Source organism: Aplidium turbinatum, chromosome 2 (genome assembly GCF_918807975.1).
Source record: "Aplidium turbinatum chromosome 2, kaAplTurb1.1, whole genome shotgun sequence".
Lineage (NCBI taxonomy): Eukaryota > Metazoa > Chordata > Ascidiacea > Aplousobranchia > Polyclinidae > Aplidium > Aplidium turbinatum.
The window spans coordinates 55731894-55756453 of record NC_137473.1 but is presented as its reverse complement, the minus strand read 5'-3'; the positions used below and the strand labels follow the sequence as shown (position 1 = coordinate 55756453).

The following is a 24560-nucleotide window of genomic DNA, read 5'->3' as shown; positions in this document are numbered from 1 at the left end:
ATTTCTATTTGGAAACCGTTGCAGCAAGCATTTTACGCTGAAACTTATTTAAAGTTGCTTTCGTATTATTTTAGATCTTGGATATCGCCACCAAACGGTCAACCATCACCATCATTATGGTTCGGCCACAGGGGTGTGGCACCACAAGGCACATGATACCTGGGTATCTTGATGAATTTATGTGGCGACATCAGTTTCCACGGGGACGACATTTTCCGGAAGTTCTCCGCGTCATAAGGGAGTCCTATCCCTTACTGTAGCCACCACATCGTCCATTTGCCAAAAAAAACAGCCCTTTTCAGGTCTACCTAATGATAAAAAAGAGTTGCTGCCCACATACTTTGTGATATTTATTCTATAACAAACAAACTAGGCTAACAAAAGTGCAATGTCAGATGAAACAAAATAATTGTTTTAACTTACGGTACGTTTGTAACATGATTTTTGTGTGTCAACGTTTAAGGATTGGACCTATGAATCATTTTGTTTACACGCACGGATGCCTTTGGGAAAACGACTTCGTGTGGTAATGAAAGAACACGAGAATGCAAGCCCAAGTCATTTCATTACGGTTTCGTTACTTACCTTTGATCCATATTTAAGCCTAGGTTCATTAGGCTTAGCCTATGTGTTCTGAAAAAATTTCTTGGCTAAGCTTTGAACAAAACATAAGCTAAGTATCCGCACCCACTGTCTCGCTGGTTGTTGTTGCTTTTTATTATTTGCAGAGGTTTCTCCATCCAAATAGGAACAATTTTCTGGCTCCTGCACTTGGAGCTGACATCACTTGCTTCCTCAACCGAGCTTTTCCAGTTGATGTCGACTGAGGGCCGAGTGACAAGAATTCTTCTACTACCTCCGAAAGGATCAAAGTTCTACACCGCTCTAGAGCACACATCGCTTTCCTATTGATCAGTGTTTATTACATCACTTGATTCGGATAAGCCATTACACCACCAATTAGGCTATTTGTGTGCCTGATCCTAATCCTTTCTATGACTTTAGCATTTTATCAATATAAATGGGAGACAATTAATTATCGTAATCACGCAATGTGAATCCAGAAAGACGATCGATTCGTCATTGAAATGCATTGTGCAAAAGCTTCGTTGGGGGGCTGTCTTCGAACAACGATTGCTCGTATATTCAATAAGGTATAACAATGAAAGTTAGCACTTCAATAAACAGTAACATGTTCTTTTAATTGGCTGTCGTTTAATGTCTTTATCATCGCAAATAAACTTTTGATAATGGTTTGAATTTTGTCAAGTTTAGGTGGCCACCAGATGGAGCTAGTATTATTTTGGGACTTGGTATTAATTTAGTTGGTTAGATTTATGCTTGTGCTTTTCAACGATAGCAAATCTGTTGAAATTGAGCAAGAAATGAATAAATGGGAGACAATTAATTATCGTGATCACGCAGGGCGTGAACTGGAAGACGATCGATTCGCCATTGAAATGCATTGGGCAAAAGCTTCGTTGGGGGGCTGTCTTCAAACAACGATTGCGCGCATATTGAATAAGATATAACAATGAAAGTTAGCACTTCAATAAACAGTAACATGTTCTTTTAATTGGATTTCATGTAGATTGTTTATCATTTAAAATGAAGTTTTGGTGATGGTTTACATGTGATCAAGTTTAGGTGGCCACTAGATGGAGCTAGTAGTATTTTGGGACTTGGTATTAATTTAGTTGGTTAGATCTATGCTTGTGCTTTTCAACGATAGCAAATCTGTTGAAATTGAGCAAGAAATGAATAAATGGGAGACAATTAATTATCGTGATCACGCAGGGCGTGAACTGGAAGACGATCGATTCGCCATTGAAATGCATTGGGCAAAAGCTTCGTTGGGGGGCTGTCTTCGAACAACGATTACGCGCATATTAAATAAGATATAACAATGAAAGTTAGCACTTCAATGAACAGTAACATGTTCTTTGATTTGGCTGTCGTTTAATGTTCTTATCATTTCAAATGAAGTTTTGATAATGGTTTGAATTTGCTCAAGTTTAGGTGGCCACCAGATGGAGCTAGTAGTATTTTGGAACTTGATATTAATTTAGTTGGTTAGATCTATGCTTGTGCTTTTCAACGATAGCAAATCTGTTGAAATTGAGCAAGAAATGAATAAATGGGAGACAATTAATTATCGTGAACATGCAGGGCGTGAACTGGAAGACGATCGATTCGCCATTGAAATGCATTGGGCAAAAGCTTCGTTGGGGGGCTGTCTTCGAACAACGATTACGCGTATATTAAATACGATACAAAAATGAAAGTTAACCATTCAATAAACAGTAACATGTTCTTTTAATTGGATTTAATTTAGATTGTTTATCATTTAAAATGAAGTTTTGGTGATGGTTTGAATTTGGTCAAGTTTAGGTGGCCACCAGATGGAGCTAGTAGTATTTTGGGACTTGATATTAATTTAGTTGGTTAGATCTATGCTTGTGCTTTTCAACGATAGCAAATCTCTTGAAATTGAGCAAGAAATGAATAAATGGGAGACAATTAATTATCGTGATCACGCAGGGCGTGAACTGGAAGACGATCGATTCGCCATTGAAATGCATTGGGCAAAAGCTTCGTTGGGGGGGATGTCTTCAAACAACGATTGCGCGCATATTGAATAAAATATAACAATGAAAGTTAGCACTTCAATAAACACTAACATGTTCTTTTAATTGGATTTAATTTAGATTGTTTATCATTCAAAATGAAGTTTTGGTGATGGTTTGCATGTGATCAAGTTTAGGTGGCCACATGGCCACCTGGAGATGCGGCCTGATTTGTCACATTTTGCAGATTTTGATTACAGCTACTGCCACTGCTTGACTGACATTTTTTGAGATGTTTTTACTTTTTGCGATTTCTTAATGACATAAAACTTTTTTGTTGCCTTGGCGAAGCAATAGCAAATGAGAAAAAGTAAGTTGAAAAACGCAAAATCAGACTGTTATTGAAAATTAACAGTCTGACTAAAATCTTCGAAATCAAATTTTCTTTGTTTTTCAACATGTGAGGATGTTAAAACCTATTGTGTCATCTAGGAAAAAGAATAAAGAAAGCGTAAAAATCTAATTTTTAGAAAAATTTATTTAAACGTTCGCCCTAAGTTAGAAAAACCTGGAAATTTCTGAAAAATGTGACAAATCAGGCCGTATCTTTAGGTGGCCATGGTGGCCACTAGATGGAGCTAGTAGTATTTTGGGACTTGATATTAACTTAGTTGGTTAGATCTATGCTTGTGCTTTTCAACGATAGCAAATCTCTTGAAATTGAGCAAGAAATGAATAAATGGGAGACAATTAATTATCGTGAACATGCAGGGCGTGAACTGGAAGACGATCGATTCGCCATTGAAATGCATTGGGCAAAAGCTTCGTTGGGGGGCTGTCTTCGAACAATGATTACGCGCATATTAAATAAGATACAAAAATGAAAGTTAACCCTTCAATAAACAGTAACATGTTCTTTTAATTGGATTTAATTTAGATTGTTTATCATTTAAAATGAAGTTTTGGTAATGGTTTGAATTTGGTCAAGTTTAGGTGGCCACCAGATGGAGCTAGTAGTATTTTGGGACTTGGTATTAATTTAGTTGGTTAGATCTATGCTTGTGCTTTTCAACGATAGCAAATCTGTTGAAATTGAGCAAGAAATGAATAAATGGGAGACAATTAATTATCGTGATCACGCAGGGCGTGAACTGGAAGACGATCGATTCGCCATTGAAATGCATTGGGCAAAAGCTTCGTTGGGGGGCTGTCTTCAAACAACGATTGCGCGCATATTGAATAAGATATCACAATGAAAGTTAGCACTTCAATAAACAGTAACATGTTCTTTTAATTGGATTTCATGTAGGTTGCTTATCATTTAAAATGAAGTTTTGGTGATGGTTTGCATGTGATCAAGTTTAGGTGGCCACTAGATGGAGCTAGTAGTATTTTGGGACTTGGTATTAATTTAGTTGGTTAGATCTATGCTTGTGCTTTTCAACGATAGCAAATCTGTTGAAATTGAGCAAGAAATGAATAAATGGGAGACAATTAATTATCGTGAACATGCAGGGCGTAAACTGGAAGACGATCGATTCGCCATTGAAATGCATTGGGCAAAAGCTTCGTTGGGGGGCTGTCTTCGAACAACGATTACGCGCATATTAAATAAGATACAAAAATGAAAGTTAACCCTTCAATAAACACTAACATGTTCTTTTAATTGGATTTAATTTAGATTGTTTATCATTTAAAATGAAGTTTTGGTGATGGTTTGAATTTGGTCAAGTTTAGGTGGCCACCAGATGGAGCTAGTAGTATTTTGGGACTTGGTATTAATTTAGTTGGTTAGATCTATGCTTGTGCTTTTCAACGATAGCAAATCTGTTGAAATTGAGCAAGAAATGAATAAATGGGAGACAATTAATTATCGTGAACATGCAGGGCGTGAACTGGAAGACGATCGATTCGCCATTGAAATGCAATGGTTTGCATGTGATCAAGTTTAGGTGGCCACTAGATGGAGCTAGTAGTATTTTGGGACTTGGTATTAATTTAGTTGGTTAGATCTATGCTTGTGCTTTTCAACGATAGCAAATCTGTTGAAATTGAACAACAAATGAATAAATGGGAGACAATTTCCTTCTGGTGTGTTTCATTGCATTTCCACCCCGCATTTCCTCCTTCATAATAGTCCATTCCAATGTGTGTGACGTATTATGACGTCATCATTTTGTCAGGTTGACCAACAGGGCGTCTTGTGGAAGAGCACCCATCTCTATACAAAAGCAACTATGATCACTTGTTCCGTGGTTTTCGCGTTATAGAATCGTTGTGCCAAGCGATTACTGCCGGCGCGGGTTGTAAATCTCCATGTCAGGACCGTCCAGACAAATGCGCATTAGTGACTCAATAGTGTAAGCCCTCAATAGTGTTAACTAACTAACACAATAGTGTTAGTCTAACAACCTCCCTTCTGTGCAGAACTTCCATTTCTATCAGTATCAGCGTGAATAAGGTCGCCACATTCGCCTAAGCACGTGCAGAACCCAGCTGAGACTTGCTTCTCTGTGACGTTTCTTTTTAACAAACGATCAATGTAACGCAATAATCCTCATTGTTAAAATTAGAATATCCTGCCGAAAATTTCAGACAACTTTATTTCAAGGCAACATTGCAAGGCGTTGAAATGATGTAAAAATGGCTACTTTTGCCATCAGCTCGTTAACCACGCCACTCTAATGTGATCTTTAAAGCAATTGTCTGTACTATTATTGTTTCAGCTCCGTATTTGTTCGCGTTAAACAAACAATTGTAACAATTCAAATTTAAAATATATTTTTGCTGCATTAGCTCTATTTTTGTCAAGAATTTTGCGGCGGTCATTTATGACCGACCAATGAGTCGGCTTCGGCAGACATTCAAGGTCATTCCGGAGGTCATGTCCGCCATGACCGCCGGAATTTCGAGGCCTGCGTTATTCAATTATTCAATTCCGCTGCCGCACTGCACATGTCTTCCCGTACACTGCAACACAAAACATCTCGAAATGTCACACTGCCTCTGCACCACAAAAAATAAGAGTGCATTTGCGCAAGTGCACATCAAATGCAAAGGAATCTATTAAACAAAAGCAAATTTTGGAAAAAAACTAAGCCCTATTTCAGCAATTGAATAACTTACACAACTTATTATCCACCTTTCACCACTTATTATTATCCATTATTGAATGCTGGGTACTTTCAGCAGAAACGTTCTTCTGTATCTACTTTTTTCTGAATATATGCACAATTGCACATGAAATTGCTCTTATCGTTAAATACCTTACAGGCCTGGCATATCACATGTTGCACTGTGGCCTACTGAAATTGCTTTGATCCAAAACAAAAATCATTCTTTCACAATTAAGTGACCTGTTTTGTTTGTTTTTCATATCTTTATTCTGAATTGCGGGAAAGCGGGCTTGAGCGCTATGCATCGGTGTACGCCTTCCGACGTACACCTGACCCACGCTGCAGCCGACTGCAATGTCTGTTTCCGGTTGTCTACTCTGCTTATGACTTAAATTTGGTACTACCCATTACTCGAAATCGATCACTGGGTAGAGCCAATTATCGTAAAGTTTCTTGCCCAGAGAAACCACAGCAAGTGCGGGTGGCTGGAGTCGAACACGCAGGCTCTTGACTGCGAGCCTAACGCGCTAACCACTCGGCCACTGCTGTTTATTCTTGCCACTAACCAAGGCTACCATACCCTAAAAACTTTAATTAACTTGAATGCCTGCATAAAATAATGAAAGCTTTGCCTTGGAATGAAATAATGTTGAATAAACATAATTGAACACTTGATTCTCAAAACGCTTTAAACTGTTTTTGTTTACAAATTAGGCTACAATCACAATGCTTTTACACCACCGTCATTCTGGCAGAATAGTTTTTCCGCTTTCCGCCTAAAAAAGTTATCCGTGAATAAGTGCGAGGCATACACTGCGACATGACATACTTTTGAAAACTTTATAAAACTAAGGCACGTGTTGTGGAATATAGTCAGAGGTGGGCAGTAACTAGTTAAAAAAGTAACTAGTTACATAACTAGTTACTTTTTGAGTAACTGTAACTGTAACTTCGTTACTTTTTTGAAAAAGTAACGATAAGCAGTAACTAGCTACTATTTTAGCGTTTTTCAACAGTTACTAGTTACAGTTACTTGATTTCCCAAACAAAGAGTTTTTCGTTTGTTTTTCAGCTTATGGCAGTTTTTTTCGTAGTGGTCAAATTATTTGTTTGGGAGAGATTATAGGAGTTCGGCGACAAGGGAGGTTATTTACAGAAAGGAGCTGTGTAAACTGCTAGATAGGGTTTTGCGGCATAGCCTACCAGCGACAGAAATGAGGCGGTGTAAACAGCTAGATAGGATTTTGTGGCGTACCAGAGATAGAAGGTAGAATTTTGCAATGTTCTATACAGATTGATGTCTTTGACAGCGCAATCCTTTATTTGTTTCTCTACTAAACTGTCTATTTTTTAGAAATTTCACGTTCTCCTTCTTTGTAAAGCGATTCTTTTTTTGTAGATTGTGGTAATATAGCTTTGAAAACAGGGAGATGAGGTAGTCAGTACTCAGTAGTCGAAATGGATAAGTTTCTGTCTAAAGTATCTGAGACGAAAACAAACCCCAGTGGTAATGGTAGCCGGTCTGATTGTGCTGGAACAGGAAGCGGATCATCAGCATTACCAAGTAGAAATGAATATGAAGTTGTTAGTGGACACCAGTCTGACCCTCCTTGTTCTACACCAGGAAATCCATGGCCAAACAGACTGCAATTATCTTGATATCTACGAAAGTGGGCTCTGGCAATTGCTCGATAGTTTCTCTAAAAACAGTTTTCTCTGTTCTTTCAGGTGATGTGGCTTTCCTGAAAGAATACCATTTGGTAATGCGACCAATATGCCAATCTCTGGACATTCTTCAATCAGAAGATAAGGCATATATGGGTATACTGCTACCAACCTTGGGCATGACGCGGAAAAGATTACAAGAACTACGGGACAGCAACAAGGTGGCTGTCTGTCTGCCATTACTTACCCGATTGTTGGAATCTTTAGAAAACAGATTTGGTCATGTTTTTGATGATGGTGACTGCCAGCTAGCTGCTGCGTTTCACCCACAGTTCAGACTTTCTTGGCTTGCTTGGCTTGACAAGGGTGAAGAAATTAAGGCGGCTCTGCATCTCAAAATGGTTAACCTTTTACAGCACCACAACAATTTCACCATCGACGATGCAGCAAGCATCTGTGACACTGATGTTGACAAAGACAAGCATGAAACAGATGACTTTTTTGCTCCGTTATTTGAAAACACACAAAAAAAGGAAGCGAGTGCAGCAAAAATTTTAAATGAATTTCTCGAACGTAACCCAACAAAGACGGTTACGTCTGATGCATTCCCCAATGACGCAATGAGGCGTTTATTCTTGCAATACAATACCCCTATCCCTTCCAGTGCTGCTGTTGAAAGACTGTTCTCCCTTGGAAAAGACATTTTGAAGCCAAAGAGAGCTGGACTTAGCGACCAACATTTTGAAATGCTGATGTTTCTGAAAGGAAATTGACGTTGTGCCTCTTGGCTTATTTTAGATACCCCATGGCCACCTAAAGATACGGCCTGATTTGTCACATTTTGCATAAATTTTCAGGTTTTTCTAACTTTGGGCGAACGTTTAAATAAATTTTTCTAAAAATTAGATTTTTACGCTTTTATTATTCTTTTCCCCAGATGATACAATAGGTTTTAACATCTTCACATGTTGAAAAACAAAGAAAATTTGATTTTGCAGATTTTAGTCAGACTGTTAATTTTCAATAACAGTCTGATTTTGCGTTTTTCAACTTACTTTTTCTCATTTGCTACTGCTTCCCCAAGGCAACAAAAAAGTTTTATGTCATTAGGAAACCGCAAAAAGTAAGAACATCTCAAAAAATGTCAGTCAAGCACCAGCAGTGGCTGTAATCAAAATCTCCAAAATGTGACAAATCAGGCCGCATCTCCAGGTGGCCATGGATACCCGTATAAAAATTTTGATACGCCCTACTGGCTACTACTTATATAGGCTACGGAGTGTCATGTGCATGTCGTTTTTTCAATTTTTTTATTTTTTCTATTCGGTAGGCGGACGTTTTAGGCTTAGATTATGGATTTTTAGAACCAATAGCATGTGGACAGCTAGCAGAGTGGTCGCTGTTTCGTGGTTAGACAACAACTACCAACAAAGTATCATCTTTCCCTTTATCATACATTTGTACTCCATGCGAAAAGAGTAGGTGTAGGTCAGTAGCCTACACATTCATTCTCCTTGAAAAGTAACTGTAACTAGTAACTGTAACTAGTTACTTTTTAAAAACCGGTAACTGTAACTGAAACTAGTTACTTTTTGAGCGAAGTAACTGTAACTGTAACTCAGTTACTTTGAAAGTAACTAATGCCCACCACTGAATATAGTTATATTCGAAGATGTTTGGAGAGGTGTTCTTTATGCAAAATCGTATTATTTTCTTGAATATCTTAAATATATTCTCCTGGTCACAGCGGTAAACCATAATCTCTTCTTGGGAAAATTTTAACATAAAGTTCCCTAATCCGTTCGTCTGTATATAATGACCGAAGAAACACACACTTGAACTTCTTTTCAAACAGTGTATTCCTGTAAAATTAGCCCGAGGCTACCGAAAACGAGGGGGTGCAACGCCTACACCACTTAAACTGTCACTACACAACAGATTACTTGGATAAAAGACGGAACTTTTGTCCAGCTAGCAAGCACTAAGCCAACAGTTAAATGTGCGGCCAACTTTCAAACAATCATTTTACGAATGACCAGAATAGATATCAATATCTCAAATTCACGTAGAAAGTAACTGTGACGCAATAAATGAAAGACAATTATGAAGTCATTCCAACAGGTGTTCAAGCTGATGTAATATTTCCTGTTTAAACAGGCCCAAACGAGTCCAAACAAGTTTGACACAAGTCTATGAACGATGGTGCAATTTTGGCACATTTTCTAGCAACTTCCATGACGTAATATTCAGTAGACTTGAACGGTTTTATATGACGTTTGATTTGTACAGAGATTGGCCGTAACATAGCGGCCCCTAGTTATGACAGTCTAACATGGCATAACTAAAAAAGAATTGAAGGACAATCGTGAGCCAATGAATAAAACACACGATACACAAATTTTTTGAATCACTCACGTTTAAGTTAATACGCAAATACAAAGGGCATGCAAAGAATGAACAGCAATAAGAATAAACACGACGATACATGAAATTGGTACCATAGGTACACGCTAAATGACGCTGTATACAATAGTTGCGATAATAACCGACTGTTCCGGGCTCAGACAAGGGTCGGCCACCGTAGACAAAACCAGGCTCAAACCCTAACACTTAGGTGTTCTTTACGGGGGCGAGGCACGAAATATCCCTCAACACGTAGTCTACTTTCACTTTCCCCGTACTCTCATCATAGTTGCAGACGGCAACTTTGGCTCTACGAACCACAGGCTTCCCTTTCCTAATTTGTGGAACTACCTCATGCACCCTCCCAAGTTGATACTTCCCACGTTTACCAATGTCTTGGAGAGAACCTACCACTACAAGTTGACCAGGCTCCAAATTCTCGGCCATTTTTAGCCATTTTTTCCGGCCCTGAAGACCTGGCAAGTAAAAATCGATCCATTTATTCCAAAACTGCTGAGAAAGTGACAAATTGAACCGATAATCCCTTCTTAATTGGTCACGATCATGTGGTTGCCCAACAGCACAGTATGGGTCTAAGTATGGGGTCAAAAGTGAGGCAGGGGTGATGACAGTAAAATCCCTAGGGTCGTCACTCAAAGGTACCAAAGGGCGTTCGTTCACGATCCGAACGGCACTGCCTGTGTACGTAAGCAGTTCAATAAAATTGGGCTTACGAATTGAAGAGTCCAAAATGTGAAAAAAGTATTTGGTCACATCAGCCATGAAACCAAATCTTTCAAGCCGAAATCTAGCCAAGACATCTGCCAGAGGGTTTAACAAGTCAGACAATTCAGGACAAGAACACATTACATCATTTACACAAGTTCCTCGGAATTCAGATTGTTTTAAAGCCTTCTTCTTTAAATCAGCAGCTCTATCTGACGCCAACACAAAATTGTTAGGTAGATCAATATCTTCCTTCAACGGAACAGGTATCTCAAATCGACCATCTTTCAACTCAATATTCGGTTCGACAAGTTCTCTAGCCAAAATGTCATTGCGAGACAATTCACAGGTTTCATTTTGCAAAGTCAAATCCTGAATGACTTTATTCAGGTCTGCTATTTCCATATCGCGAGACTCAATTTTACGCTGAAAGCCAGAGATGACATCCGACTCTGAAGACGTCTGCACTCTGCACACTTTAGCAACGCTTTCAACTAAGGGTGACTTACCACCACAAGCCAACCAACCGAGAGGAGTGAGCAAAGCATGCGGTTCACTACGATTGTCACCAACACGCTCTTCTTTTGCACACATCAAATAAGCGTTGTCGTTGCCAATCAGTACATCTACAGTACTACAATCATTCAAATGAAACATATTCACGTCATGAAAATGACGGAAACCACTTAAATCTTGTTTATGGGGTAAAGTTTTAACATCGTCAGCCCAAGCTGAGTTAACCACCGAGGTTATATCACAAAACAGTTCATCAGTCTCTAACGACTGGATGTTGAGTTTAACAAGGTCAGCACAAGTAGGTTTCTGACCAGCCAGAGTAATCATTTTAAACGACGCTTTATCATACGGTTTAAGACCAAGTTCGCACACCAAGTCACTCGAAACAAAGGTCAACTGCGAACCAGGATCATGCTGACAATACACCAACTTCGATTTGCCAGTCATTGGATTCAAAACACGAGCAGCAGTAACGCGGTTAAAGGCTGCTTTAACATTTCCAATCTTAACATTACGCACAGGAACTCTGGCACCAGCCTCATCTTTACCGACCAAATCCAGAGAATCACGTGACGTCACATAAAAATCATGCAGAAGAAAATAGTGTTTCCTATCGTTGGTAGGTCCACACTTACGACAGTTATTTGCATGATTACAGTCTCTAACCATATGCTGGCGCAAACAATTCAAGCATTTGCCAGCTTTCACAATGACATCTCTCCGATCTTTAGGTGTCAAGCGCAAAAATTCTTTACAATTAGACAAAAAATGATATTCAACTTGACCACGTGACGAACAACAAAAACACGCCGGTATGTCACTATGTCTGGCCACACCGCCGCGCGGTGCGCCAACAGCAGTCGAGTACTGCGAACTCCCTGATATCACATTATCATGGGGTTTTACCGACGTCTGCCTAACCGGACATGAAGGCAATTTTCCTTTGCCAAACTTTTTAAAATGCTGCGACTCACCAGAATCGCCCATTAGCATAATGCTAAAATCAGTCGACTTGCGCGTTTCCTCCCGTAGGCTACTACAAAATCAAACAAACTCTGAAAAGTAGGTTCCTCAGTGCTACCATACTGATCACCTAAAAAGTCAAGATAACGCTGCTTAGCGTCAAACGGGAGTCGTTTAGCCAAATCCAAAACAAAACGTCCTTCTAATTTATCACGCTGACCATAAGCTTTCGCGTAAAGCAAACACTGCGACAATTCATCTTTAAACTCTTTCAAATCACTGGAAGAGATAGAAGTCAATTTGCTACCATAGCGATACTTTCTAATTTCTGGTTCTGCGAAAAGACCTCCACGAACTCCAAAACGTTGGGACAAGCGAGATAACGACATTTCTATCCTGTCTTCCTCTGACAAGCCAGGAGTGTCGGAAACCAAATTAGCAATCGTTTGTGCAGCTGTTCTAACACAAGCTGCTTGCAACAAAGTCAAACGAGTTCCCTTAAAGGGCGAAGCTGCCATCAAGGCCATAACACGATTTTTAAAGAAGACAAATGGCATATTATTACCATCGTAACCAATCAAGGCCGCCTTATCGAAGAACGTCCTACTATTTTGGTATTCAAAAAAGCAATCCTGCTGTTGAGAACTCGATTTAGCGGGAGAAGACAAGCTATATCCCTTAATGGGCTGAGTGGGCTCAGTCACATGCACAGCCTGATCACGATCCTCAAACACGTTAAAATCAGGAGACACGATACGCCTCTCACAACCACCTAAATTACGTGTAGCTGGGCGATCAGCAACTAGCGGCGCAGAAAACTTTGAAGGGGGCAAAGCATTACTGCTAATGGCGGCCCCGTGACCTGTACGCTCTGGGGGAGGAGTTCGGTTGTAATTTGCAGACCTTGGCTCTACAGCCTTCGGAAGACCCTTAGCCGCGGCCCCGAGACCTCCTGAAACAGCTGGAAAACATGTGGATTGTACAGGTCCACTTACAGATTGAACAGGCGTCTGGAAAAGGTTAGGTAAATTAAACTGCGATTGATGTTCACTTCTGGAATGCCTAGAAGAGCCCTTCCTAGAGCTACGCCGGGAGCCCAACTCAGAACGATATTTAGCTAAAGCTACCTCCTTACGTTGTTCAGCCCTCAACTGTGCGTCTTTGAGTGCGAACTCAGCAGCTCTCGCTTCGGCTTTCGCGGCAGCCTCAGCAGCTCTCGCTTCGGCCTCAACTCGTATGGTCTCAGCTCTCGCGGCGGCCTCAGCAGCTCTCGCTTCGGCCTCAACTCGTATGGTCTCAGCTCTCGCTATGGCCTCAGCAGCTCTCGCTTCAGCCTCGGCTTGGATCTGGAGCTCCTCTCGTCTTAGCTGTAGGTTAATTTGTGCAACTATCCGTGACGAGCTCTCAGACATCCTAGTGCTTACATTTGAGGCGCTATCCTCAGGATGTATGTCAGCATCTAACCTATCTGAGAAATCACTTTCTTTTTGTTCGAAGTTATTTTTTAACGAGTTAAATTCGGGATCTACCCTATCACGAAGTTCTGCCAAGATTGCAGAGTTAACAATTTTACTCAAGAGAGCATGGAAATGCCTTAATTCCTCTTCTAAAGTAGATAACTTAGATCTAAAAATTAACAGTTCCTGCTTATCACTCAAAGAACCTAGGGCCACAGAAAGTTTCCCAATTTGAGTCAAAATATCCCGTCTAAGATGCCGGGCCTCTCGAACTGACTTAGCCTCATCGTTAATGGGTCCCTCCCCAGAATGGCTTGCCCGACCGCAAAGAACATCATCAGGCTTAAACTCAGTCGAGTCGACGGCGGTCGAGTCCCTGTCACCACCGAGTGTAGACATATTAAATGTTAGGGCTAAATTTAACAATTAAAAAATTAAGTTACACAAACACACAAAATTACAGTAGTTATAAAAAACTAAACTGCAAAGACCGTAAAAATACAAAAAAGAATTTAAATGCACGATACCGTAGCTGTACGAGTATGTGAAGTCCAAACGTCCACAAAACTTGCTTGGATTCTTCCACTTGAATCTTCAAGCACAGATGGATTGCCTTTAATCTTCTTTCTTGCCAATGAATGTCAAAGTTATTTTTCTTCTGTACCAAACTGAGAAGAAATGTCTTTACTTTTTAGCTTAAAGTTCTTCAGTTGCCTACCGAGAAGAAATGTCTTTAATTTTCTTTGCTTCTTTAGACTACCAACCAATAAGATCTTCTTTTATTATTTCTTTGCTTCTAAGTGCTTCTTGGCCTACCAACTAACTAACTTCGTCTTTTATTTTTTATGGTCACAGCGGTAAACCATAATCTCTTCTTGGGAAAATTTTAACATAAAGTTCCCTAATCCGTTCGTCTGTATATAATGACCGAAGAAACACACACTTGAACTTCTTTTCAAACAGTGTATTCCTGTAAAATTAGCCCGAGGCTACCGAAAACGAGGGGGTGCAACGCCTACACCACTTAAACTGTCACTACACAACAGATTACTTGGATAAAAGACGGAACTTTTGTCCAGCTAGCAAGCACTAAGCCAACAGTTAAATGTGCGGCCAACTTTCAAACAATCATTTTACGAATGACCAGAATAGATATCAATATCTCAAATTCACGTAGAAAGTAACTGTGACGCAATAAATGAAAGACAATTATGAAGTCATTCCAACAGGTGTTCAAGCTGATGTAATATTTCCTGTTTAAACAGGCCCAAACGAGTCCAAACAAGTTTGACACAAGTCTATGAACGATGGTGCAATTTTGGCACATTTTCTAGCAACTTCCATGACGTAATATTCAGTAGACTTGAACGGTTTTATATGACGTTTGATTTGTACAGAGATTGGCCGTAACATCTCCATCTTTGAACCGTTTTGCTGGAGGTTCCTCCCAAATGCCACCTATTGATGCACAACCCTGGAAAGGTAATTTAATACTGAATCCGATGCATGCAAAATTTAAGTGGCACGTGTTGCGGAATATAGTTTTATTCGAAGATGTTTGGAGATGTGTTTTTTATGCAAAATCGTATTATTTTCTTGAATATCGTAAATACATCCTCCATGTTTGAACCATTCTGCTGGACGTTCCTCCCAAATTCACACCTATTGATGCACATCTCTGGAAAGGTAATTTATTACTGAAACCGATGCATGCAAAATTTAAGTGGCACGTGTTGCAGAATATGGTTTTATCCGAAGATGTTTGGAGATGTGTTTTTTATGCAAAATCATATTATATTCTTGAATATCTTAAGAATATCCTCCATGTTTGAACCATTCTGCTGGACGTTCCTCCCAAATGCCCACCTATTGATGCACATCTCTGGAAAGGTAATTTACTACTGAAATCGATGCATGCAAAATTTAAGTGGTACGTGTTGTGGAATATAGTTTTATTCGAAGATGTTTGGAGATGTGTTTTTTATGCAAAAATCGTATTATTTTCTTGAATATCGCAAATATATCCTCCATCTTTGAACCGTACTGCTGGACGTTCCTCTCAAATGCCCACCTATTAATGCACATCCCTGGAAAGGTAATTTAATACCGAATCCGATGCATGCAAAATTTAAGTAGCACGTGTTGCGGAATAAAATTTTATTTAAGATTTTTCGAAAGTATGTCATGTCGCAGTGTATGCCTCGCACTTATTCACGGATAACTTTTTTAGGCGGAAAGCGGAAAAACTATTCTGCCAGAATGACGGTGGTTGTTTTTACCTCGGTTGACAGAACAAGTCGTGTTGCCAGATAAACCATAAAAATGGTGAAAAACAATAATGTTACCAGATGACCAAATCTGAATAAAAATTAATAATTTTTGCAGTTTTTGTTTTATCCTCAGATTTTATCTGCGCGATACAGCGGCAAAGTTCAAACAGTCAAAATTCTGCGCGGTACGGTGGTATTACTGCGTCGTGACTATACTCCATTGCCAGCGTTTTTTTTATTAAAAATTGTTAACACTTTTGGCTTTTATTCCCAGCAAAGGCGTAGCTGAGAAATGATAGACCTGTGTTTGCGGTTACTGACACTTATGTTGTTTTCTAAACTGGTGAGAAAGTCTATTGAAGTGAACCACTTTTCCATATCGGTGCAGTGAAAGTATACGCAATACTATGGGTCTGCTTGATGGTAGAGGGCCCAAAATTATTCTGGCCCCAGGGCCCACAAAGGGTTTAACACAGCACTGCTCGGAAGCCATAACTTAAGCTATATGGCTCTTTTAATGGCGGTATCTGGTTCGCAGATAAATCTAATATTTTAAAGTTTAAAACGCGAAAACTTTACTTTCATTTTTGATTAAGATATAGAGCTGAAAATACGCTCGGAATGTAACAAATTACATGTAATTATTCATTTTTTTTATGGGGGATGCTCTCGTCTTCAGCGAAAACGTGGCCCCATTTCATCACAGACACAGAGCAAAGCTCAATATTGTGATAAAAGATTCGCTTGTTTTAAATAACCACTTGTTTCTTTGGCTTTATCGAACACAGCTTACCAACTACCAGTAGGCCTATACATGTGAGTTGTACAACATTTAGTGTTATAGCGTTATATGGAAATACATTTACAAATATGCAGCTTTTATGGCTTTTTTTTCTCTTACCTAAAAAGGATTCCAACTCCTGGGTGTAGCCTTTATAAGTTGTGTACCGGTACCTACTTGGCAACTCTGGAAATCACTCTGTAATTTTTTGAATTTTCTTTTGATCTAGTTCGTGCCCAGGGGTGCCATAAGTGGACTGCCGGTGATTGCACTTTTATGCTTAAGGTTCTCAGAAAAATATCGTCAGTCACTCGGTATGACCTGTTGTCTATTTCAATGATTGGTAACTTGTTTTATATTAAAGTAGACTGCTTTAAAATGGACTAAATACGTAGTACGGTAGGTCTCTTCTTGGCAGGGTTAACAAATAAATAGACTTTGTAGCCTAAGATATGCGATAAAATGTTTTGAGATGAATTCATGGCTTCAACATGATGATGTTACACTAAAGAGGCATCAACTTTCCATGGAGTTGTTTGAGTGGAAATGCTCCATTGGACTGGTATTTGCAAACCAACTGTAACTTATTTGATACAAGGAGACTAAATAGTCTAGCCTAATTAAAAATAGGCTCTTTTATTTAAAAGCATGTAACAATAGTTGAAATAAAAATACAACAAAGTAAGAAACACACAGGCAATGTTAGAAAATCAAATAATACGCAATATGGCAGATAGTGGTTACAGGCTATCTGTGTATTGGCTAGTAGATGTAGGCCACAGCATCCAATGAATTAAAGGTCACCAAGTTGCATTGTACCGGCCAAAGTAGGTAGGTAGTTTTTATCATTCCTAATGATTTTGAATCTGTAAGTACTAAGTAGGCTACAATATTGTATTTTTTGAAATGATGTTGTTATAAACAAGAAATGTCTTCAACTTCTGCCTCCAGCCATAATGGAATTTATGAACTGAATTTGAAACCGCAAAAGAGTAACATTTTTGTTACCCAACTAAATGAAGAGGAAGACTTTGAAGGTTTGTAGGGTTTTCGGAGTTTTCTAACTATTTAACTAAAGTCTGTAGCTTATTCATGTGAATGCTGTGCCCAATTGATGCCAAAGAACATTGTTTTATCATGGAAGTGTGCAAAATGGGGCACAGTAGCCTACCAACCTATAATACAATAACCCATAAAACCTGTCATCACTGTACAAAAAGAGTGCTCAACATACTTGTTGCTGAGAGAAACAACTGTATTTGCTCCCTTCCTATAACAGTAGGTTTCTTTAGAAAATCCCGTAGGTTATTTGCTAAACTTATGAATAAACATCTATGAAAATCTGGACTCTGGAATAATAGACAGGCACGCATTATTTTGCTGAGGCGCAGCGTACTGTTCACTTGATTAGTGAAATGTAGAATGAATGAAGTGAGAGCTTCTTTAGTTTGATAGACCAAATCTATGCCGTGCTTGTTGCTTTAGTAGCTGAGCATGGTTTGAGCCTGCAATGTATTGCTCTTTTGGATTTGTTGACCCTGTTGAATAGCATTGAATTGTTTAGGTCCTTGAAAACATGGCATCCCACAAATAAAGGAGAAGTTTGGTTAACAATTTGCTGTATTGACGAGATTTTTTACAAGTTTTCAAAAACAAATGTTTAGATGAGAATGTACGACGCTTCCCTGTTATCCATGGTTCATCCGACCAGCGTTTGAAGCCTGGGTTTAACTCCTTGAAGAAAACATTGCTTCTCCGGAAAGAGATAGAAGTGAAGCTGGTGGATGATGAGCTGATAGCAAAGCGAGAAGAATTCAGGAGGAGAATGGCAGTTGTCAAATCAAAGGAGGAGATTGTGAAGAAGAAACGGGAAAAGTTGACAAAACAAATTCATAAATTTGACAAATTTTTAAAAGAAAACGAGGCCAAAAGGAATCGTGCCATGCTGAAATATAAAAAGGAAGTCAAGCAGACGAGACTGAAATGTGCAGATTTGGCAGATATTCAAAGAGAAGTTGATGAATTGCAAGAAAAAAAGGAAAAGCTAATGAAAAAGCTTCAGTGTTACAAAAAATTTGAAGATTTTATGATGAAAATCATAGATAGTCTTCCTGAGAACTATATGGAACTGATGGAAGATAACATGATTGGAAGTTTCATGAATCGCTACGAAGGACTTGCAATGACTCATAAAGACCTCATTACGAGGAACCAAGAATGCTCAACCGCTATTGAAGTTGGACTTCGGAAGCTGGAGTTGATGCGACAGGAAAGAGGGAAGCGCCGTCTCCTCATCAACCAGCAGCTTGCGGACATGCAGAAATATCAGGAGGATCTGGTGGATCGAAACAGTAGACTGGAACAGCAACTCAGTGACATCACAAAGAAGCAACGGCTGGCTGCGAGCGGTTTGGGACGGATCACAATGGCGATCGATAACATCGCAATATCGTGCCACAATCGTTACTGGCCGAGCCTACTCAAAATGAGCTATGTTGACAAGCTGTCCATGATCAAGCAGTATCTCCTATACCGGGAACAGGTGAGGAAACTCGCCAAGGACTTTACTGATATTGAAGTCCAATCTTCGTCGCTCTATCTCTCTTCGAAAGTTTCCAAGGACAGTGTTGTGTCGGAACTCCCCGGGTTTCTATCCGGGGCTACCTTCGCAAACGGTCATCCTTCCGCTTTAAGAGCGACCGGCGGCGACGTGATGCAGCCGCTGATAGAAAGCAAGGAATGCTAATGACATCTATTTGTCTGCACCTTCATTCCAATCATCAGAAAAGAGTTCTCATAATAAAAACTGCATCTACAGTAGCTCTCTTGAAATGCCTGCATCGGCAATAAGGGATTGCAGTAGCTTGCTCCGCAACCAGAAAAATCAGTCATTATTTACATTGATTCAACCTCTGTGAACGTTAAATCAATGTAAAAGTGACAGAGGAAAGATTTACGGGATCACCGAAGAAATGGTGTATGAAGTAGCTGTGATTCAGCTGAACTTTTGATTTTCTTTTGAAACTTTGTATGTTTAGGTTGGTTTTTACTTTGTTTTAATTTGTAAAAAGTCCTTTCATACCAGCATACTGCATTATCATAACCTTTGTTTGGTGTTATGGGCATAGTGCTAATCCTTCTCATTATTTTTTTTGGTTTTTGTCTTGACCCTTCTTTGACTGGTTTTTGTAACGAGCTGAAAGCAAAGCTAATATTAGAAATGAAGACCATATGGCAACTCTTCTTTTAGGTAATCCGTGTGACGTAGCAAATCAGCTACCGAGCCTAAATAGTTTCAGTAAAATACTGCTTTTATGTGTTATATCCTAGCTACTAAGCTTGCCTGTGACTAACTGTGCATTACTTCACTCGTACCATTCAAAATGCCTGATTGTTCATTATTTCACTCCAAAGTAACGAAAGCCATTCGTATTATATTATTTAAAAAAAATGTTTTTAACAAAAACTAAAGAAAAGATTTGCAACGGATTGAATGGATGGAAGTTAACGTTATTTTCTGACGTAATCCAGTCGGTTGCAAGCACAAGTGGTTTGTCGGAACGCATGATTTTGCTTTCATTCACATCAAATAGTAGCAGCACCACAGTGTGAGATATCGCTCAGTAACGACCATGACATAACAACGCCAAAAAAACAAAAATTGCAACAAAAATGAAATATAAAATGTGTCATTCTTTGTAGCTCCGGCTCTACATTACAGCAAGCGGAGTTAAAAGCTCTCACTCCATTAAAAAGGTTTGGCTAAACAGCTCCGTAGCCCTGCTTGCATGCAGGGTTGATCTCTAAGTGGTCAAAACTGGTTTTGACCACTAAGCGGTTTAAACCTGGTTTTAACCGGTGAAAACTAGGTTTAAACCGGTCAAAACATAGAAAAATATTTTTATGTAGTGAATGGTCGGCTACCTGGGCTATGGGCTATTTAGAAAATATAAAAGCAGTTAAAAATACAAAAAAATTTGTTGGAATAAATTCTTGTACTTCAGTTGGCTGTGCAAATGGTTCATCGTTCTACCAAGCATTTTTTGGTTCATCAGAAACTTATTTTTAGAATTTGAATTTTCTCAATAATTAAAATAACCAACTGGTTGAAATATCAAAATAAACAGAGAAATTGACTATTTTTTGTTTCAAATCCAGCATTTAGGTTATTGTTGATCAAAACAAAATATAGTTGAACATCATTACTAAACATAGAGGGTAATATTTTTAATTCAATTGAAAAGCAACTTGATTCATACACTAAAGGGGTTTTGACCAGTAATAGATGGTCAAAACCGCCCCGGTTTGAACCGATTAACCCTGCTTGCTTGCAACTCTGCTTGCTTGCAACCCTGCTTGCATCTCAATTATTATTGTCAGTGGCGTAGCCAAGGGGGGGGTTTTGGGGGTTACAACCCCCCCCCCGTTTGGCACGCGTGTGACGTCACGATATTGAGAATGGTGCTTTCAGTCAAAAACAATTGCCTAATTTTGAACAAAATTGCATTAAAAGAGCGAGTTTTGCCAATACCAAACATCTCAGCCAGGAAAGCAACAAGAAAACATAGAGATTTAGCTTTATTTCCGAAAAATGCCGAAGAAAACATGATCTTATCCTTTTGCTATGCCACCTGACAGCACTATTTTTCAAGAATATTCATACCTACATTTTTGTTGAAAATGCTCTCAGAATGCAGCAAATTCAAAGTAATTTTTCAAAATTTTCTGGGGGAGGCCCCCCAGACCCCCCGCCGATGGCTTGTCAACCTCCCCCTTTTCAAAATTCCTGACTACGCTACTGATTATTGTTGTTACTGTAATTATGAGCGAAAACATTTCCTGCTTTGTTGTATTGTTTCTTCACAATGCGTTTTGTTTATTCTCGTTCAATATATTTCGTTTGATTTGTAATATTCTTTGTCACTCCTGAAAAACGCTCGCCCTCCGTCAACAAGTTTCAAAAACAACATTGGGATATGTACTAAGCTCCTTCGATGGTTATACCTTTCAGGATGTTTGGGAGAAATGGAGGTTTTGGAGAAAAATGGAGGAGTCAGTACAGTTGTTTTTATTTCTGACCATCACAGCAAAAAATACATGTCAACATAGCAAAGGTCGAGAAAAAGGTAGAAGCGACAAAGCGCAAACGTTAAAACGTACTTACGACCGAAGTAAGCTATTAAGTTGAAAGAAATTCGGCACGGTCGCAACACCTTCTGAAAAATTTAAAATAGAAAGGGAAATAAAAAAAGAAAATGTTACAAAAACAACATATATTTAGGCAATAGCTATATTAGCCCATATTGCTTTAGCTGAAATTTTCGAGATTTGTATAAATAAACATTTGCTATGAAGATCGGCCATGGTGCGTTATCAAGAGTGCTGATGGTCGTGAAGGGAACATATCTTGATGCGTGTAGCTCATAGCAAAGAAGAGTCACTGCAGACAACTGGTCGACCCTGATGTTTCAGGATGAAAACTAGCTGTGGTGGGAATCAAACCCACCTCAATGTAATTACTAATTACTTCCACCGCCCTAACCCGATGCGCCAAGCCAGCCGATGGGGAACGAATGACTAAACTGAGCTAGAATATACGTTTTCCTTTGTTGCTCAGAGGGGATTTTTTTATGGTACCTTTTCAAAAGTTGCTTCCCGGACGTCGTTCACAACTGCAAGGCGCTTTGTGCCGGTGCTGCAATACAAGTTTCTGGAATGTTCAAAAGAACAAGTTAACTTCAGGCTGAACTGAAGTGGGAAGATGAGATAGAGAAATAAGTGAAGATAATCACTGCAAGAAAAGAGTCCTCCATCCTGTGAGGTCAAAACCAAACTTGAATGTAGATGATCCGTTGTTGTCTGTGCTTGTGTATGACTGCACTCGACGTGGTGACTCAAATCAATGATATAAACCGCTAGGTGGCAAAAAAGAGCAATTTTTAGTCTAAATTTCCATTTCACTTTTTTTTTTCGACAGTTTTTTGTCCTCAAACGACCTCACTTGATTATGACCAGTCACCAATTATTTCTTCGTCTTTGAGCAAAACCGTAAACAAACACTTCGGTGTAGCGATGATAAACAACAATGAATTGTTCTTGGGTAGTTGGACTTGTATGCTTTCCATGGAACATCTACATATTTCATTACTGGATTTCTTCCGCAAGTTTTCTATCGCTTTCAACTTTACAAACTTGCAGATCCCTGACGAAATAATCCTGAGGTTATATCCTTGTTGCAGCAAACCCAGAAATTTACGTTGTTTTTAATAGAAATACCAATTCACTTTTGTGCAGAAGAAACATTTAGAGAAGAACGAAGAACATATACTGTAAATATTTATGGGGATGTGGGGATTTGTAAAGTCATTAAGACCCCAATCGAACAAATGAATAATAATCAGGTTTTTATTGTGCGCCCATTGTGACAGCATAAATTACACTGCGATCACAGATGCGATACAACAGAAAGCAACGAAGTGACATATAGTCTTCAAGTCAGCTGCTCCCTTAAGCCATTAAGTGCCTTAACAAGACACTGCCGCGTGCTCTGCAGGGGTGTCGAACGTTCTGTATAGCTCAGCAGAGGGGTCCAGAAGGTACTTTTGAACCCGGGCTAAGGATGTATTTTGAGGACCCAGCCCTTTCAAAGGGATCCGAGAACGTGAAGAAGCCATCGCGTATTCATTGGATATAGTGCGTTTTTCTTAGCAGTGCCTTAACTTGGGGCCGAGAATCCCATTGGTACCGGGCCCAAATTATCCTCTCAACGGCCCTGGTCTAGCTTGTTGTGTCACACGTTTGGTCTTCAGAAAATTGCGAACAATCTTTGTTAGGTTACTTTGGCCTATGTAAGCGTAGGCTACACAACATTAATAGGCTAAATCCGTAAAAAAAATCTGGAAGAATTATGGCACGAACTTTTTTTAAAGAAAACAAAAAAAACGAGAAAGCAAAATTCACGTTCCCCACTCTCCATACAATGTGACTTTGCCCACATCTATTCCACCACAGACTGGGCCTCTAAAGCCACATCTGACATCTTGAAGACAGAACCAATGCTCGGACACGAGCTGGAGCCGAAGACGTTTGCAGCGAAGATGTTTTCTGCTGGTTGGTTGCCACTTGCGTTTCAACTTTTCAATGCACAGATTAGGCTCATGAGAGAATCGTGATAGTTTTGATCTACATGCAATTTTCAACTTCAGTTCAACAAGGTAGGCTACTAGCTGCTTAAATATGTTGGCAGATCGATATTTTTGATGTCACTCTTGGTGATAAATATATGGATGTATTTTAATAGAACTCATCACAAATTTGTGACGACATAAATGCCACGCGATTCGTTCTGTTTCCGCTGCTTCTTTAGCACCTTTGCCTTTTACTCGGAAAGGCGGCGTAAAGAAATAATTGAAATTATATCTTCGTTGTTCGTGCGGTTGGGAAAGGGCAATAGGTACCCCATCGCATGCAGAGAAGAAATTAGTTGATTTCCTTGTATAGTTTTTTACCAATAAAATTCGTTTTGGATTGGAAAGGTTAATTTTGATCATTATTCAAATAGAACAATACACAGCAGAATTATAGCCGAGTATGAACTATTACACCAGAGGTCATTTGCCTTTCAAATGTTCGTTGTCTAATGATTTCTTTCAAAACGATTTTGTTTCTGTGTTGACCCGTCTTGGAAACAAACTACCAGTTGCAACACATAATGCAGCGACAATGGAATCCACAAAACAATAATCTGGCAACACTTGGACGCACTGCCAACAATCGCTGAAGTTTTTATTCAAAAAAATCGAGTCAGCAGACAATAAAACTAAAAATAGAAATGATTGGACGGACGAGAATACCACATTGGCCTGACGGGTTGGGTTATTTTTACTTTTCTATCAACAAGATATCTTGCACATGTCGATGTCTTTCTTGTTGGAAGATTTCATATCGATTTAAACTGCATTTCATTATCTTGGTCTTAAAAATGGTTGGTTGGTTTTGAATCTTTACCCTCGGACTGACAATGCCTTGTTGATAGGTCCTAATGGCCTACACTTTAATAGCCGACATATAGGCTAGGTAGTGGTATATTATGTTAA

The 24560-nt window shown here is 39.2% G+C and overlaps 1 protein-coding gene across 1 annotated transcript; it reads left to right on the top strand.

Moving 5' to 3' along the window:
• Window positions 1-17343: 17343 nt before the first annotated feature.
• On the top strand, window positions 17344-20490 carry LOC145765462 (coiled-coil domain-containing protein 42 homolog). The gene is made up of 2 exons (XM_082577288.1): window positions 17344-17501; window positions 18129-20490. Exons 1-2 carry the CDS (start codon window positions 17393-17395, stop codon window positions 19208-19210), a joined length of 1191 nt encoding a protein of 396 aa, XP_082433414.1. The 5' UTR covers window positions 17344-17392; the 3' UTR covers window positions 19211-20490.
• The last annotated feature ends 4070 nt before the right edge of the window (window positions 20491-24560 follow it).